Source organism: Tetrao urogallus (genome assembly GCF_951394365.1).
Source record: "Tetrao urogallus genome assembly, chromosome: 21".
NCBI lineage: Eukaryota > Metazoa > Chordata > Aves > Galliformes > Phasianidae > Tetrao > Tetrao urogallus.
The window spans coordinates 2,317,974-2,335,997 of NC_136834.1; the positions used below are offsets into that span (position 1 = coordinate 2,317,974).

The 18,024-nt window shown below is 47.0% G+C and overlaps 1 protein-coding gene across 1 annotated transcript in view; it reads left to right on the forward strand.

Annotated features, from left to right (window-relative positions):
• UBR4 (ubiquitin protein ligase E3 component n-recognin 4) overlaps positions 1-15,108 on the forward strand; it is a gene marked incomplete at its 5' end in the record, with an annotated part of 68,241 nt that extends 53,133 nt beyond the window's left edge. Inside the window, 18 exons of the mRNA XM_079545426.1 lie at positions 216-413; positions 520-600; positions 2,241-2,328; positions 2,663-2,790; positions 3,240-3,347; positions 3,498-3,617; positions 4,285-4,475; positions 4,810-4,983; positions 5,497-5,596; positions 5,931-6,149; positions 6,407-6,520; positions 6,791-6,933; positions 7,189-7,314; positions 7,828-8,022; positions 9,569-9,793; positions 13,330-13,420; positions 13,721-13,883; positions 14,768-15,108. Coding sequence (XP_079401552.1) covers positions 216-413; positions 520-600; positions 2,241-2,328; positions 2,663-2,790; positions 3,240-3,347; positions 3,498-3,617; positions 4,285-4,475; positions 4,810-4,983; positions 5,497-5,596; positions 5,931-6,149; positions 6,407-6,520; positions 6,791-6,933; positions 7,189-7,314; positions 7,828-8,022; positions 9,569-9,793; positions 13,330-13,420; positions 13,721-13,883; positions 14,768-14,832 — 2,529 coding nt within the window. The 3' untranslated portion in view covers positions 14,833-15,108. The remainder of the gene's footprint in view (positions 1-215; positions 414-519; positions 601-2,240; positions 2,329-2,662; positions 2,791-3,239; positions 3,348-3,497; positions 3,618-4,284; positions 4,476-4,809; positions 4,984-5,496; positions 5,597-5,930; positions 6,150-6,406; positions 6,521-6,790; positions 6,934-7,188; positions 7,315-7,827; positions 8,023-9,568; positions 9,794-13,329; positions 13,421-13,720; positions 13,884-14,767) is intronic.
• Positions 15,109-18,024: the final 2,916 nt, after the last annotated feature.

Here is an 18,024-nt window from a genome sequence, read left to right on the forward strand (position 1 = left end):
TTTAATATTGAGGTTTCCTGCTACAAAAAGCAGTATTTCTTCAGGAATTTGTTAACTAAGTGATGTATGTGTGACAGTGTAAAGCAGGATACACCAGTGATGGAAGCACTTTACGTTTAAGGGACATCCTGCTAATTGCTGCCATAAGAAGGCAGGAATAGGAATGTGGCTAGGAGGAAACTCCTTTACTCTGCCTCTGCCCTGTTGTTCTTTAGGAAGAGAATGAAGTAACTGAGTTCTTTGTAACGCTGGAGAAAGATCCTCAGCAGGAAGACTTCTTGCAGGGCAGAATGCCAGGAAATCCCTATAGCAGTAATGAGCCTGGCATTGGGCCACTCATGAGGGACATCAAGAACAAAATCTGTCAGGACTGTGACCTGGTAGCTCTGCTGGAGGATGACAGCGGAATGGAGGTGAGAATGCACGAGTGTGGATTTCTTGCACAAATGTGTGGGGATATTTCTAGGCAGCTGAATGCGTTGTGGGCTTGTTCTAGATCTCTTATTTTTCCTCTTTCAGCTTTTGGTGAACAATAAGATCATCAGTTTGGATCTACCTGTGGCTGAGGTCTACAAGAAGGTGTGGTGTCCTACTAACGAGGTGTGTGTTATCTTTATATATGTGTACATTAAGAGCACAAAGCACTTATCCTTGATATCAAGAACAGATAAATCACAAGTCGGTATTTATTTCCTACAAAGAATTTCTTCATACAATTGCTCACGCCTGTTTTGCTCTATTTGGATAGACTGTTAGTCAATTCTGCAATGTAAGTGATTTAAAGGCACATAATGCTGACCCAACTGAGTCTGCTGGACTTACCTGTGTAGTATATCAGATGCCTGATCTGCCTTCTTGAGTGACTAACTTTCTGAGCTTCCAACAGGGAAGAGACCGAGCTTCGTGTCCCTTCCTTTCAAAGCACATTTCACCCTCCATGTGCACATGGCAGCTTACTGCGTGCTTGCAGTCTGAGGCACCTGTCTGCCCCATCAGTCTGCACTTCAGAGAGGAGCCCGAATTATTTATACAGAGAGAGCATCCAACGTTGCTCCATGTTGCTTTGCATTTCTGTTCAGCTTGAACACAGGAATGAAATGTCAGTCTCAATCACTGAGGACCTGCTTGAACTTGAGTGCAGTCCCAAAGGGAAATGAGAACCCCCATGGCACACACTGCCCCAGCCCATTTGCCCTTTCTGAGCAGCACCCAAAGCTCTGCTCTTCTGAGATGCAGTGTGGCAGGGAGAGGCAGAGTGTGCTCAGCATTACTGTCACCAAGCAGCTTTCATCTGTCTTCCTTTGTGAGCACCTCTGCAAAGCACTTCTGGAGTGGCAGCTTGTGTTCCCTAGGAAATAGACAGGCTCACAAGAAAGCAACCTCAGGCCCCTTTTTGTTTCTCTTGTCTCTCACTGGCTCTTTTTTGTTCATCTGCCATTTTACCAGGGCCCCTGTGGTGTTAATTGCTGGTCTCTTGCGTGGCCTTTGAGCAGATCTTCCCCCCGGGGCTTTCCCTGTGCTTATGTATTTGCTGTGACATTAAGCACTGCTTATTCCACATTAGGCTTAGCGCTCTCTGACAGGTTTTCTCTAGCAAGGTCTCCTGCTCCCAAATCTGGGATTTTTCTTTTCTGCTTTTTATTCAGACTTATGGATTAAAATGGAAAGTTTAGCGATATACAGTCAATATTTCCAGCTGGAAAACTCACCTTTTCCCAGGGCAGAAGCACAGCCCTTTGGTGGGTTTGGTTGTACTGCTGTAATAACATCCCACCTTACTAAAAGCACATTAAATTGGCTTCTACTGCTCCTCTTCCATTTTCCATCACTGCGGATTTTATCTGCTTGAAAGCATTCATCCAATCTGCTTTTCTTGCTTCATTCCCTGGTCCCTGTATTTCCCAGGTATGCTGTGAATACCCTCAGAGAAGTTGCTGTGAAAAGCAGATGTTTTTCTAGAGATGAACACGTTTTCCTTGCCTGCATCTGTCACTAGTGCTCAAGGAAACCATTGGAGGAAACATAAAAAGGAGGCTGTTTATTACAGGCTATCCATCTGACTTGACAGCCAGACAGATGATTAGTAGAGGTTTTTGCAGGCTTTACTGTTTTCCTAATTCATCTCAGTACGGGGAGAATGAGGGATTGATTTCTCCATGTTACCATCAGCTGTCAAGTCAAGGATGTGTGTATGCGTTTCCCCAGGAGCACAGTTCCTATAATGCTCTCCTTCCTTGCAGGGGGAGCCAATGAGGATCATCTACCGCATGCGAGGGTTACTAGGAGATGCAACTGAGGAATTCATCGAGTCTCTCGACTCCACCACTGGTAATGCACTTGTCTCCTGAAAGCTGGGATTAGATTTGAAATCTGAAGTTCGCTGCAGAGCAGTGACACTATTATCCCCACAGCTTACAGTTGATTGACATTCCTTGTGCTGCATTTACCTGCTTCACCTAGCGTGGAGGAGGATTTTAGCAGCACTTCAAGTCTGTGCTTTAAACACAAACACTGGCACGGCACGTGGCTGCTCTGCCTGGCCCTTCATCTTCCTGCTCCTAAGCCCTTTCAGATTTGACACAGTCAATGTGACTTGAACTGTTGGTAAATGTGCACTACTGTGCTCTGGTTTTGCCTTCATGATCCACCTCTGGTCCTGTAGATGAAGAGGAGGATGAGGAAGAAGTCTACAAGATGGCAGGTGTCATGGCACAGTGTGGAGGCTTGGAGTGCATGCTCAACAGGCTGACTGGAATTAAGGACTTCAAGCAAGGCCGGCACCTCCTCACCGTGAGTCTCAATTTCTGTTCTTTGGAGTCAGAAGATAACAAGCATCAGTGGAGTTTCCACTTGTGGCTGGCTGCCTTGTGTTGCATATTAAGTGTTGGAACAGAAGTTACAATTTACGAATTTACAAAAAAAAAGCCAAAATAATTCCTTCTTTTCCTCTTTCGTTCCCCTTTGGTAACAATTCTTTACACGGGCTTTGAGGTAAGGCCTTGGCACTACTGCCCAGAGAAGTGTGGGTGCCCAAGGTCATGGATGGGGCCCTGGACAGCCTGAGCTGGTGTGGGACAGCCAGCCACAGCAGGGCTTGGAACTGGCTGGGCTTTAAGGCCCCTTCCAACCCAGTCATTCTGTTTCTATAATCATTCTCTACTGTCCGGTGTTTTTAGCTTCAGCAAAATCCCAGTGCTCACTTTGAAGGTACCCTAGGGAACACATTCTGTGTTTTGTAGGTGCTGCTAAAACTGTTCAGCTACTGCGTGAAGGTGAAAATAAATCGTCAGCAGTTGGTCAAGCCAGAGATGAACACTTTGAATGTCATGCTGGGAACTCTCAACTTGGTAAGGACATCCTGGACTTCCATGACATGCTTTCAATGGACTCCAGTGAATTTACACTGCCTCTTGACTGTCATGCTTATTTTTGACAACTGCAAGAGATCTTAAGTGCTGCTGGACTGCTGTTTCAATCACTGCTGCTGTCTTCCCCAGGCTTTGGTGGCTGAGCAAGAAAGTAAGGACAGCGGAGGTGCAGCTGTGGCAGAGCAAGTGCTCAGTATAATGGAGATAATACTGGATGAATCCAATGCAGAACCTCTAAGTGAGGACAAGGTGAGTACCTGGGGCTTACTGCACAAATGGAAATGTTGACTGGGATTCAAGGATCTTATTACAGGGATGCTGAGCTTCAGGAGCTGTAGAGGTGTGCTAAACAGGAGCCTAACCCTTGTTATGCTTGCTGGCATGTCTTAGCAGGCCTCAAAGGTAGGGCAGGAGGAACCAAAAGCACTGCAGAGTTATTTGGGATGATTCTTACACAGTCCAGGTGCAGGTTAGTAAGCACTGCTTGGATCACTTCCCTGGTGCTTTGGGCCACAGAGCAATGAGAGGCAAGAAACGACGCGACTCTGCCTTGTTTTGTCAAGTGTTTTTGTACCTACTGAAAACATGCTTGGTTTTACAGCTAATTGAGGATAAGAGCTGTATCTCAAGTACACTGAGAGTGAGAAGAGTTTCTTGCTCATCGTTTGAGGCTCTTGTTTTATAGGAATCTGCCTTTCTTTGGGCTGGGATTATTAGACTAGAAAATAGTGATAGGTAGAAAAAGTTAGGTGTCAGCTAGGAAAGTTTTGCAACCATTCCATAAACTGTTTAGAAACTGGGATGGAATTTTTCCTTCATCAGGGTCTAGAACTCTAATCCTTCAAGAAGGGGTTTCCTTGAAGGCTGTGGATTTATTCCTGAACGTAAATCATGCTTTTTTTTGTTTCATTTGCAGGGTAACCTCCTCCTAACTGGTGACAAAGATCAGCTGGTGATGTTGCTCGACCAGATTAACAGCACCTTTGTCCGTTCCAACCTCAGTGTCCTGCAGGGCCTGTTACGTATCATCCCTTACCTGTCCTTTGGGGAAATGGAGAAAATGCAGATCCTGGTGGATCGGTTTAAGCCCTACTGTAACTTTGATAAGTATGTTGTCATATTTCAACTAAAAACATGTGAAATCAGAGGTACTGATAGATCTATACCTTACTGATGCTTACCTCGGTGTAATACAAAGCCTCAGAGATTCCTGGTACATAGGCTTGATTTCCTATTTCGTTTCTTAGCCATTTAAACAACTATGTGAGCATGTAGCTTGGATAACGGTGCTTTAAAGTATATTCTGAGATGACAGGGGTCTGAATTGGTTTTCTGAGTCTTCGAGCTGGGGTATGTACATGCCTTCAACGATAATGTGATGAGAATTACAGGCAGAGATTCTTGGAGAAGCTCCAAGTCACCCTTTGTTCTCCTCTTTCAGGTATGATGAGGAGCATAGTGGAGATGATAAAGTTTTCCTAGATTGCTTCTGTAAAATAGCAGCAGGAATAAAGAACAACAGCAACGGCCATCAGCTGAAAGATCTCATCCTCCAGAAGGGGATTACACAGAACGCCCTTGACTACATGAAAAAACACATTCCCAGTGCAAAGAAGTAAGAGTCACTACTTAATATGATAATATGAGACAGCCTTGTCTCATTTCTGCATTGCCAAATGCAGAGATCTTCCAGGACAGCTATTAACAAGTCCACCTTCTGAAGCATTTAGACTTGGTACAGCTGAAAAGCAGAGGATCCAGTGAGAAAATGTTACTGTAGAGAGAGGCTAAAAAGCCTGCAGCCATCCCATTTGCTACCCGTCACAGCTGAGTATCGTGCCAGTTTTTTTCTGCCTGTGCCATACCTATGACACTGGAACAGAGGTTTTGCTGTTGCTGCACAGCTCACAAACATAAATCCCAAGGCTAAGAGTTGACAGTCTGGCTATTAACGTGCACAACATGGAAGTGAGAGTGTGAATGTCAGTTCATTAATTAATGGAGAAGGGACAGGGGGGGAGGGGTGCTTGTGCCTGTGCTCTGCAAGCTGTGCAGCTGGCTGACTGCCAGCGGCCTTTTTGGAATGGGTGACTGCCCTTCAGCTGCTGCCTTTTTCTTTTCTGTGCAGTTTGGATGCAGACATATGGAAGAAATTCTTATCTCGACCTGCACTTCCTTTTATCCTGCGCCTGCTCCGAGGACTTGCCACGCAGCACCCTGCTACACAGGTGAGGAGACCACATTCAAAGCTGAGCGTGACAGGCTCAGTATGCTGCTTTTTGTGGTCATAGCTGAGCAGGTTTTTCTATAATATTTGACTCTATGCTTTTTGTTGGGCTTGGAGAGGGACAGTATCACAGTAATGGCCAGTGTAGAGGCAGCTTGTTCATGGCTTTAAGACCCAGGGTCCATAACGTAGGAATAAATTAAGTCACTGCCATTGGCAAAAGATTTCTTTTAGGTCAGTGCTTCTGCCTAGCTGTGATGGGTGGATCAGAAAGAGGAATCACCATCGTGTGCACCCTTTTTCTGAAGAAGGTGCTGTGTTTGAATCTCTGCTAGGTGCTGATAGGCACAGACTCCATTACCAACCTGCACAAGCTCGAGCAGGTGTCGAGTGATGAAGGGATTGGGACATTAGCAGAGAATCTTCTGGAGGCACTGAGGGAACATCCGGAGGTAAATAAGAAGATCGACGCTGCCCGGAAGGAGACACGGGCAGAGAAGAAGCGTATGGCCATGGCAATGAGACAGAAGGCCCTGGGCACGCTGGGGATGACGGTAATGTCTGTTTGCACTGATGACAACTGGTGATCTAATGGTCTTTGGTTTTTGTCCTGTTAAAACTGCCACATGAGGAATTGTGTGAAATGATTTATTGACAAATATTGCAGAGCTGGAGCCCACGGTTTGCTTGGAGAGTAAATATGGTTGCTAATAGCAGGCTGGGAAAAGGGTTGGGCATTCCTGTCACAGTGGTGGAGATGGTGCTGCTGATTGTTGTCTTTTTGACCTGCTCGAGTTGTTTTCTTTTCCAGACGAATGAGAAGGGTCAGGTGGTGACCAAGACTGCACTGCTTAAGCAGATGGAGGAGCTCATAGAAGAACCAGGTCTGACTTGCTGCATCTGCCGGGAAGGATACAAGTTTCAGGTAAAGTGCAACACGTTTGCAAAGCACTCTCACCACCTGAGGGGACTCAGCATCCAGCTTCACAGGGCTGGGTGCGTTGGTTGGTCAGGAGGTGCCAGGTTTGGTTCTTGGGGTTCAAAGGTGGTTGGGATGTGGAAGCATGTTCCAGTGAAAGCTGGAAAAAAATGTACTCAGTGTGTCTGGGATAGGTGAAACTGGGTGTCAGAACGACACAAAGTGTGAACTGTTCCAAACAATTGATGATCTCTAACATGACTGTTGTCCTTGCAGCCTACAAAGGTCCTAGGTATCTATACTTTCACCAAGCGTGTTGCACTAGAGGAGTTTGAGAACAAGCCCCGAAAGCAGCAGGGGTACAGCACAGTCTCTCATTTCAACATTGTCCATTACGACTGTCACCTTGCAGCTGTACGGTACGTTCTGATGATGAGCAGAATCGTGGTGCTCACGTGCATGGCCTTATAATGGGTTTGCTTAAGAATTTGTCCCTTTGCAGCCTGCAGATAGCCACGCTCTTCTCTTTTGCAGTCTGCTTTAATGTGCTAAATGCACATCGGGCTTAGAGTTTGCATTTTAAACTGTGGAATTGCCAAGTTGTTCATAGTTCCTTTGAAAAAATCTTGCATGTTTCTAACTTGCTGGGTGTGTGGCTTGCCCTCTCAATACAGACTTGCTCGTGGCCGTGAAGAGTGGGAGAGTGCAGCCCTACAAAATGCCAACACCAAGTGTAATGGGCTCCTGCCAGTCTGGGGACCTCATGTGCCAGAGTCTGCTTTTGCTACTTGCTTAGCACGGTGAGTAGTTTGACTTCTCATGGTGTTTTGCACTTGAGTTAGGTGAGACCAGCAGAATCCTTTTGTAGATTTTAATGAGTTACAGTGTCCTGACCACTTATCTAGAATGCTTGTAGATTGATCATCCCATAGTCTATATTCTGGTTCACTTTGTGAGGGGCTTTTATACAGTCATGTTAGAAGTTAGGAGTTGTAACATCTCTAATGCTTTTCAGCCAAGGAGCTGTATCTCAAGCCCTGGACATAGGAAAATAGCATTGATAGGAAATTGTGTGTGTATGCACGTGGAGTTGGGTTGGCTTGAGTAAGCTCAGAGCCTCTCTTTGGGGAGATTAATCAAGTGTGGGGGAGATTAATCAAATGCATCTTCGTATTCCGTGTGTTCTGTGGAGCTTTGCTATGACATAATTGCTAAGACTCCAAGTTCTAACTTCTTCACAGTGTGGAAAAAGAAACTTTATTAAAAAGCCTTCAGACTTTTCATGAAAATGCCACTTGACTGCTGTTTTTCAGACACAACACATACCTCCAAGAATGCACGGGGCAGCGGGAGCCCACCTACCAGCTCAATGTCCATGACATTAAACTGCTGTTCCTGCGTTTTGCTATGGAGCAATCATTCAGCGTGGATACTGGAGGGGGAGGAAGGGAGAGCAACATACACCTCATTCCCTACATCATCCACACGGTGCTCTACGTCCTCAACACGTCAGTATCTTTCTCTTAGTAGCAGGGAACTGCATGAGGAAGGGCAATTGGGAATTAGGTTCCAATAATTACACCCCCATTCTAGGTGTAATTATTACCTCTGGGGTGAGCAAAAGGGTTATTAGATTAAAGAAACACTGCCAGCTTCGTTTTCTGGAGCAAACAGTGGGGAGACCCCGTGAGGAGGTAATTGTCAGCTGAAAGCAACCTAGGTGTCATTTTTGTCTGATGTGTCTTATTGGTTTTGGTTCTGCTTTTACCAGGTTTGTCAAGACAATCTGAAGATCAAATTTATTGTTAGCAATAGACAGCAATGTATGAACACTTCTGTTGAAGTGTTTCAGCAATATCTTCTTTATACAAAGCAAAGGTGTGAGACTTTGGCTTGACACTGTGTCTAAGCCTCTGAATGATTAGATACCAAAGTACTTTTGAATACATGAGCTGGTTCTGATAATACAGCAAAAAGTGATAATACAGTGCCAAAAGGTAATGCCTTTTATTTCTGCAGTTAGATATTGAAAGGTAATATTAATGATAAGAGGCTGTAAATGTTAAAACACATGCCTCTTCAACCGAGGTCGTTCCAAATGGAGTGCAGTGAAATCTCTGCCGCCTGGAACTAATCAGCATTTTGGCTCTAATGCAATTTGCCTCTTGTTTTTAATATCTATCTCCAGATCCTTGTCCTATTGTTGTTCTCAGTCTCTCGAGAGACAAATAAATGAAACTATTCTTTTCATCTTGTAAGTCTTCTTAGTGGCACCAGCGAGCCCAGCACCCGCTGTGTGGCTGTTGCATAAAAATGCATTATGTCCTTTCCAGACACAATTTTTTTTTCCCCTAAAGATGTGTTTGGTACTAAATGTAGAAAATAGAGCTACTTGTTGGCTACCAGCTGCATAATGTAGCAAATGTGGTTTACGCAGAACACCCAGACATAGCTTTATCTGCTAGGGATACTGCTTGGTACCTCCTGATGGGGAGGACACAGCTAAATTTAAGAGACTTCATGCAGCAGAGCAATGGGCTGTGATGAAGGGCTGCACATCTTCATAGGTGTTTACACCGCTCTTCTGAGGAGATCGAAGCAGGGAAAGGAGACAAATATACATCCATGAGTATAAATATGGAAGCTTACAGTAAGCACACCATCTTTTTGGTTTGGAATTGGCCCGTGTCTCCTCCTTGATTGCTTTTGCAGCAGATGAATTGCACAGATCGATCCCGAGGTCTGGCTTAGGAGCAGCAGGAGCAGTTGTGCTTAGTGTCAGTTGGGCAGAGGTTCAACCCAACACATGGGATGCCTGGCCTGACTTTTTCCCCTAACAAAAGGAAAAATAGCTTTACAGTATTATTGTCCTCCTGGAGCAGTGCCAGCTGCCTTGCAGACCTCTCATACTTATGCTGCTCCAGGGAAATGAGTTTGCTGGGCTTGCATGCTTCACTATGAGCAAATACAGACTCAAGCACTGGATGAATTTGAGAAGCAGCAAACAGCATGCAAGAGCCAGAACAATTGCTAAAGCTTTTTCTTGTGTTTCAGAACTCGAGCAACGTCGAGAGAGGAGAAGAACCTCCAGAGCTTCATGGAGCACCCCAGGGAGAAGTGGCTGGAGAGTGCTTACGAGGTGGATGGGCCCCATTACTACACCGTGCTGGCACTGCACATCTCACCCCCTGAGAAATGGAAAGCCATGCGAGTGGAGATCCTCAAGAGGCTCCTGGTGACCTCCCACGCCAGGGTGGTGTCACCAGGGGGAGCCAGCAGGTCAGCCACCAGCTGCTCTTCCTTCCTGTCACTGCCACGGCAGTCAGAGCCACACGGGGCAGCTTGTGGGGAGCTGAGGAAATGCACACGAGTATTTTAGAATAGCAGTTGTCAACCTTTTCTGTGTAGCTCTGTGTTCAGCATTGCAGAGGTGTGAGCAGGAGCGCTGAGTTTGGGTGATTTGGGGAGTGGATCCGTCAGATGATGGCAGAGTTGTTAAGGTTGGAAAAGCCCCCCAGATTATCTCATCCATCACTACTGTGCCCACTCATAGAACCACAGAAGCAGAGTCATTAAGATTGGAGGGAACTGGGCTTGTTTAGCTTGGAGAAGAGAAGGCTCCAGGGTGACCTCATTGTGGCCTTCCAGTATTTGAAGGGAGCATATAAACAGGAGGGGGAACGATTGTTCACAAGGGTGGATAGTGATAGGACAAGGGGGAACGGTTTTAAACTGAGACAGGGGAGGTTTAGGTTGGGTATTAGAAGGAAGTTTTTCACCCAGAGGGTGGTGAGGCACTGGAACAGGTTGCCCAAGGAGGCTGTGGATGCCCCATCCCTGCAGGCATTCAAGGCCAGGCTGGATGTGGCTCTGGGCAGCCTGGGCTGCTGGTTGGTGACCTGCACACAGCAGGGGGTTGGAACCAGATGATCACTGTGGTTCCTTTTCAACCCAGGCCATCCTATGATTCTATGAAAAGACCACTAAGATTGCCCAGTCCAACCCCAGCCCACCCCCACCATGCCCAGTAAGCTGTGTTCCCCAGTGCCACATCTCTGTGTGCCTTGAACACCTCCAGGGACAGTGACTGCACCACCTCCCTGGGCAGCCTGCACCAATGCATCACTGCTCTTTTAGAGGAGAAATTTTTCCTAGTAAAACTTTCTGCGCTTCGCTTTGTGAGAAGGCTCCTTCTGTTCTCTTTGTGATCAGTGCAACAGCTTCCTTAAATAGAAAAATAGAAATAGAAATCAAATGCCATTGCTTTCAAAAAAGAAAAGAATCAATAGCAGCTGTCAGGCACTTGAGAAGTACGAGAATAAGTGGCTCTGCTGCCTGACAAAAGGAAATATTTCCAGAGCAGGAAGGGGAATTCCAGTTTCTGAAAAGATGATTTTAAATAGCTGTCATAATTAGGAATGCACTCATTATTATTCTAAGTCGTCTTACAGGGCATTCTTACTCTGATGACATTAATTACGTGTTTGATAAAGTCATTACATTGTAGTTACATAGAACACAGCGTGCATCAATGCTATTAGAGGCATCAAAAGAGCTTCCTTGCCATTAAAGGGGCTATTGTATTGATTGCTGTGTTACTTTCTGCCATTCCAGCTCAGCCTGCTCTGTGCTTGGCTCCCATTCCTCTGCCTGAGTGCTGGGAAGGGGGTGCAGCAGTTACAGGAGATGCTATCTTAGAGGGTTGCTTGCTCATGCTTTCATGTGGTCTGCAGAAGAGAAGGGTGAAGCAGAACCCCTGTGTGGGTTTGCTGGTGTTCTTGAAAACCCTGTGCGTGGTGTTGTTTCTTTCCAAACATATCTGCAGGCACGTAGGCAATAAAAGCAGATTGAAGTAGGAGGATCCTCCACCAGCCCCACAGTCTCTGGGATTGCAGGGGAGAACGCTCAGAAATGGCTCTTGGGAATTATGTCAAGGTTTATTCAAGGGCTTTCTTTAATCCCTGCGGACTAAGAGAGCACAAAGCCTTCCTCTGATAACACCAGCTCTGATTTCCAAGGTCTCAGCTTATTTATTCTTGTGGGAAATCAGGAGGAGGGTGATGGACAGTGAAACTCTGCACAGATAAGTGCCAGTACCTCAGCAGTGAGGTGGAGAGGAAGCTTGTGTCTGTAACAACAGGGTGATATGTCTGTATGCAAGAGATTAAAATTAGCATTCCCTGTTAGAAGCAGTGCAGAGTGTTAGTGGAAATGCTGCTGTTCACAGCACTTTGGAATGCTGAATAGAAACAAGGACCCACTTCCACTCTTGCTGGCAGAGATGCAGGAGAGTTGCTATAGCAACTATCAGTGCATCTGAAAGCAGCTGAGCATCACCTCCAGCTCCCAAAAAGGACCTGGAAATCTCATTATTGAGGATGCAGAAACACTGTGCTAAGTGAAGGTGGTAAATGGTGCCCATGTCCAGGTGTTGTAACCTCAGCACCCTTTCTGTGCTGTTAAGTGTGAGACAGATTTGGGGAGAGCCTAGCCAAAAATGTGGGGCTCATGAATTCTGACAGATTGTACCCCATCTTCTCCTCCCCACATGAGGATGTTTGGTGGGCACAGTGGTGATGGGCTGATGGTTGGAGTTGAAGATCTGAGTGGTCTTTCCCAACCTTCATGATTCTATGGCTCATGTGAGTGACCAGGTAGCAGTATTACATGGAGCAGCTGCTCCAGAAGGAGCCTACCCAGACTGACCCCACAAGGGCCTTTTAGTTTTCAATTAAAGGAGCAGACAGCAGTTAGATCAAAACCAGGCACATAAAAAGAAGCTCTGGCTTGCAGTATTTGGGAGCTTAGAATTAGCCTCGCTTTACATTGCTCTTCTTCCCATGTAAACTTAGTCACCTTTACTAATTGGTTTGCCTTTAAATAATTAAGCCTAGCTGTCACCCAGCAGCATGTTGCAGCTGATGGTCAGATGATCGAGCTGTCCCTATTCATTGCAGGGGAGTTGAATTAGATGACCTTTAAGGGTCCCTTCCAACTCAAAGCATTCTATCATACTCTCTGTCCCGCTCCCTGCTGTCAGTGGCAGCTGGGCCGGTTCTGGATACCCAAAAAAGGCCATTTTCAAAGCTTTTGAGTGGTGATTGGAAGTGGCTGGTGACGGAGGCAGCTGTACCTGAGGAAAGCGTGCAAGAGGATTCCAAAGGCATGAGAGCTGCTGGCAGGAGGCTCTGCCGTGCCACAACCTGTTGGTGATTCATCCCACAAGCTTTGGGAGTTGGTGCCACCACGGCAGCTCTGCTGCTTTTGTAGCATTTCTGCAGCTGGCTGGTGGACGTTCCAAGGCACAAACCTTCCCATGGCCATACAGGAATCAAGAAGCGTTAAGCAGAAGTTGTTCCATTGCACCAAGGCTCCTTTTTGGGGCTGGGATCAGGTTCTGCTGTTGCCCGAGACCCATGTTTTATTATTTCTTTGGGAATCCACTAAACTGCAGCTGGTGGACACACACGTGAGAGCTGTGCATTATTTTCCCAGCTTTGCTGTTGACTTCCTACTCAGCCTTAGCAGTCCGCTTCTCTGCTTGATTTCTCCCCATGAAACACGTTTTTTATTGGTTCACCTGCTTTGGTAACAGCAGCTACAACTCATAAAGCAATTTCCCAGCCACAGGAACGAGTGCAGGATGCCCAAGGTTTGTTTTGTGTCCAAGAGCGCATAGCAGAGCTCCCCAAGAGCCGTTTCCCACACATTATTGACAGCTTTGGGGCCGTTTCAGCTTTCACACTATTCATCACATGGGTTACCAAAGCATAATAAAGTGATTAACTCCGAGATGGATTTCATTATCTCCCTAGATTGGCAGATAAGGCGGTGAAGGAATACGCAACGTACCGCTCTGGCCTTCTCTTCTGGGCCCTCGTAGATCTCATTTACAACATGTTCAAGGTAAGAGAATCACGAAGGTTCTGCTCATGCATTTGCTAATTTTTCAACCAAGGGTGTTGAGAGGGTAAGGAGCGAGGTGGGGGCATCACCAAGTAGCTTAAAGCTTCCAGGGAGGGTTAAATAGTTAGAGCAAGAAGACGCCTCATTGCATCCTGTACAGAGAGACTGGGAAGCCATCAGTGGGGTGACTTTGTAACGGGGCTTGGGACAAATCCAGTGACAGCAGGGCTTGGTGTCAGAGTCCTGAAGGTGTTCTGTGGACCGATGGGCACTGAGCTGTCCTGCTTTCTCCTCTTGCAGAAGGTGCCTACCAGTAACACAGAGGGAGGCTGGTCCTACTCTCTTGCTGAGTTCATCCGACACAACGACATGCCAATACACGAAGCTGCAGACAAGGCCCTGAAAACCTTCCAGGAGGAGTTCATGCCAGTCGAAACATTTTCCGAGTTTTTGGATGTGGCTGGTAAGCATGCACTTTGCTTTCCCTTTTATAGGCTGCCTTATGCAACTCGTGACTCCAGACAGCAGCATTCCCGACACAGCAACGGCTTGTTTGCAGGGAGGGAGGAGACCTTGGCACCCAGCTATGGCCTCAGCTATTTCCCAAACACGCTTGAGCATCCCCAGACAGGAAAATTTCTCTCACCTGATCCTGCGCGTCCTCCCCCTGCTCTGTTCAATAACTGACATCACAGCACAAGGATGTTTGGGGGTATATGAATCATAGAACCATAGAATGGTTGGAGTTGGGAGGGACGCTTAAATGCCATCTGGTCCAACTTCCCTGCTCTGAGCAGGGACACCCACAGCTCCATCAGTGCTCAGAGCCCCTCCAGCCTGACCTTGGATGTCTGCACCACCTCTCTGGGCAGCCTGTGCAGTGCCTCACTGCAAAAAACTTCTTCCTTCTATGCAATTTAAATCTCCCCTCTTTTAGTCTGAAACTGTTTCCCCAACAGACAGTGAAGCAGTGCTTCAGTGCAATGGGAGTCCCGGTGGCTTTTTGTTATCTCCAGCCTCTGAAAATTCACCTGCAGAGGAGCTGCTCTTCAGCTAAGAGTTCCCAGTGCCCCTCAGTCTCTCATTCTCATACATTTTCATGTATGGAGCTAGCTGGGTCTCTGCAGCAGCTCTGTTCCCCAAAAGCTCTGTTCCCTGCTTGGTTTTAACACGCACACCTCAGCCCCATGCATACACAAGGGTTTATCTTTTTGAGTCCATACTTAAAATAACATCGCAGCTGTCATTATTAACTTAGTACACACATGCCCTAGCACCAATCTGTAGTGCTGGCTGGAGAAAACACTTCTTGGAGCTAATTACTGTCATGTCTTCTTCTGTTTAAAGGTCTCCTATCAGAAATCAATGACCCCGACAGCTTCCTCAGAGATCTTTTGAATTCCATCCCCTGAGCCACCAGCGATGGGCAGAGACCACACTGCTTGCCTTCCATCCCCATGTTCCTCCTCGTGCAGTCTATCCCTTTCCTGAGGAGTGCTGCAGTTTATTGGGGTTTTGGTTTGGTTTTGGTTGTTGTTGTTGTTGTTGTTTCTGTTGTTTATTTTTCTTTTGTTTTTATTTTCTACAGGTTTTTTCTTCCTGGAGTGATGTGGAATTTAGATTTGTTTTATCTTTTATTTCAGTGCTTCTGTCTGTAAAGCCTTGTGTATTCAGCTGGTTGAAAGAACTTGTACAGAGAGGAATCCATACTAGTAAACCTTAATGCTTTAGTGTGCACCTCTTTGAAGTTAAATAAATCAAACAAATAAGTAAGATGGGTTTGACGAGTATTTTAACCTAAATGCCAGGTTCTTTCCCATCTTTTTTTCTTTCAGAGCTCTTTATTTCAGGGCTTGCTGCTCTTACTGGAGACATAGGAAGCAAAAGCCTTGCAGGGAGCAGGCTGTCACTGATGCACACACGGAGCAGGTTTCCCTTGTGGGATGTGAGCCTTAGGAACACGTGTGTTGCACACACACCCCTTCCTCACAGCTGGCCGTGGGGAGCTGTGTAGCATGGGCTCTGTCCTCACTTTGCTCTCACCAAGGCTGTACTCAAAACAGGTGTGCATGTGGATGGCAGCACTGCCTCTCTTCTACCTGGTACAATTTTCAGCTATGGAAAATGCATGGAGAACAAACGCCACATGCTTCTAGAGCTGGGTGCTTGCTCTCTGCTGGTAAATCATGCACTTTGCTCTGCCCTGCCCCAGCACTAAGTGCCTGCTTTGGACACAGCCCTGCCTTTCTCACCAAGCTGTGCGCGACGGTAAGCTGCCTCTACCTCTGCTGTCCTGTTGCCCACCTGCCACTTGGCTGAGCTGGAACCCAATAAAGCTTTCCCTGTCATCTTCATCTCTGTTTGAACTTGAATTTCTGCAATCCTAACGCAGTCCTGTCACCATAACTAATAATTATTTCAAAGGATGAATAACTCGCCGGCCCGTTTGATGCCTTTTAGTGCTGAGCATGTGCTGTGCTTTGGCAGTGAGCAGATGGGTGAGTGCTGTGTTTTCCTTCTCACCTCTGCTGGTTCTTATTTCGTTCCTCTGCCTTGGTCCCTGTGTTCCCAACCAGGGCTTGAGCCTCTGCTTTGTGTCTCACTGTTGTTGCCTTGATATGTTTTCATTACAGCCAAACACAAACACACCCCAGTGTCTCTGGGCATCACGGAGGATTCCCTGCAGTTTTTCCAGTGTAGAAGTCATTTATGTCCCTGTGTGGCCGCCCAACTGCTGCTTTCTGGGCACAATGTTTGGGTCCCATCTTTTTGGACATCAGGGTAGGAAAACCCCTGGGTGCTATTAAGGGAATCCTTGCATAACTGCTTCCAGCAGGGCCAGGTCTGCAACAAGGACCGTACAGGAGAGGCTTCAGTTGGGGATTCAGTTGTGCTTCAGCCAAAGGGATGCTCAGATCTGGGGAAAGGTTCGCCTCTCCCTGGAAGGGGATTCGAAGTCAAATCACCTCGATGAAATGCCGAAGTGATGAGTGTGCCCTGAAGCACACCTGTGTGGCTTATCGGGGTGGTTGCTGCTCTTCTCGGTGCTGATGCAAATATTTGGTTACTGGGGAAGCAGGCAACACCTGCCACCATCACCAAGGACGTGTCCCAGCGATGCTCTGCCTGCAATGCTGTCACCTGCACCTCCCATCGCTCCCTTTGTGTCTCCTGTGGGTTTGTTTCCAAAGTATTTCTGTTATCTCCACGCAGAAGGGGATGTTGGTGGCACTGAGATGGCATTGTCCTGTTGTTTGTGCCTCAATCTGCGAGAGATAATGGTAGGAAATCCCAGGGTGCAGAAATTGGGAGAAATATGTGGAGGTGGGAATGCCTCTGCCATGAAAAGCCCGAATTATTGGGAAGCTTGGGGGGCAGCAGCCCCATGGAGGGAGTTGGTGCCCATCCATTCTCCCTCCAAATAGCATCACAATTAAGCAGTGGCTTTGATTTGCGGGTGGCTCAGAGCTCCAGGAGCTGCTTATTAAGTAACTTTAATTATTATATCATCAGAGTAGCGTTAGTTAGCACTTAAGCAATTCTCTGTCTTCAGATAACCGCTAACAAAATTAATCTTTTATTGTTCAGTCTTAACAACTAAGCAATTCCCCTGAATTCCAGAGCATCTTGCAAGGCATGTGAGGGAGTGTGGCTCACAGGGCACAGTCACAGTTTGTCTCTTATTTGATGCCAAGTGATTCACCTGGGATTTGTGCTGACACCATACATGGCCCTATATTGCCCCCAGCACTTAGCAATGGTTCTATATAGGGCCACTGATGGGATTTGGGAGCTATATGGTGCCCACCAATGGCCCTATACAGCCCTGAATACCCACCACTGGCACTATATGGTGCCCAGCAATGGCCCTATATAGGCCCCAGAACCCACCAATGGCCCTTTATAGCCCCCAAAACCCACCAATGGCCCTATATGGTGCCCACCACTGGCCCTGTATAGCACCCAGTACCCACTATATAGCCCTGTATAGCCCCAGTGACACTATATAGGCCTCAAAACCCACCACTGGCCCTATATGGTGCCTAACAATGGCCCTATATAGCCTCCAATACCCACCAATGGCACTATACAGCTCCAAAAACCCACCAATGACACTATATAGGCCCCAGAACCCACCAATGGTCCTATATAGTGCCTAGCACTGGCCCTGTATAGCCCCCAGCACCCACCAATGGCCCTACATCGTGCCCCCAATGGCTTTCTATAGCCCCCAATACCCAACAATGGCACTATACAACTCCCAAAACCCACCAATGGCCCTATATGGTGCCCAGCAATAGCCCTATATAGCCCCCACAACCCACCAATGGCCCTATATGGTGCTCAGCAATGGCCCTGTATAGCCTCCAATACCCACCAATGGTCCTATACAGCCCCCAGCACCTACCAGTGGTCCCATACGGTGCCCACCAATGGCTTTCTATAGCCCCAATACCCACCAATGGCACTGTACAGCCCTCCAAAACCCACCAATGACACTATATAGGCCCCAAAACCCACCAATGGGTCTATGTATCCCCCAGCACCCACCAATGGCCTTACATAGTGCCCAGCACTGGCACTATATGGTGCCCACTTACGGT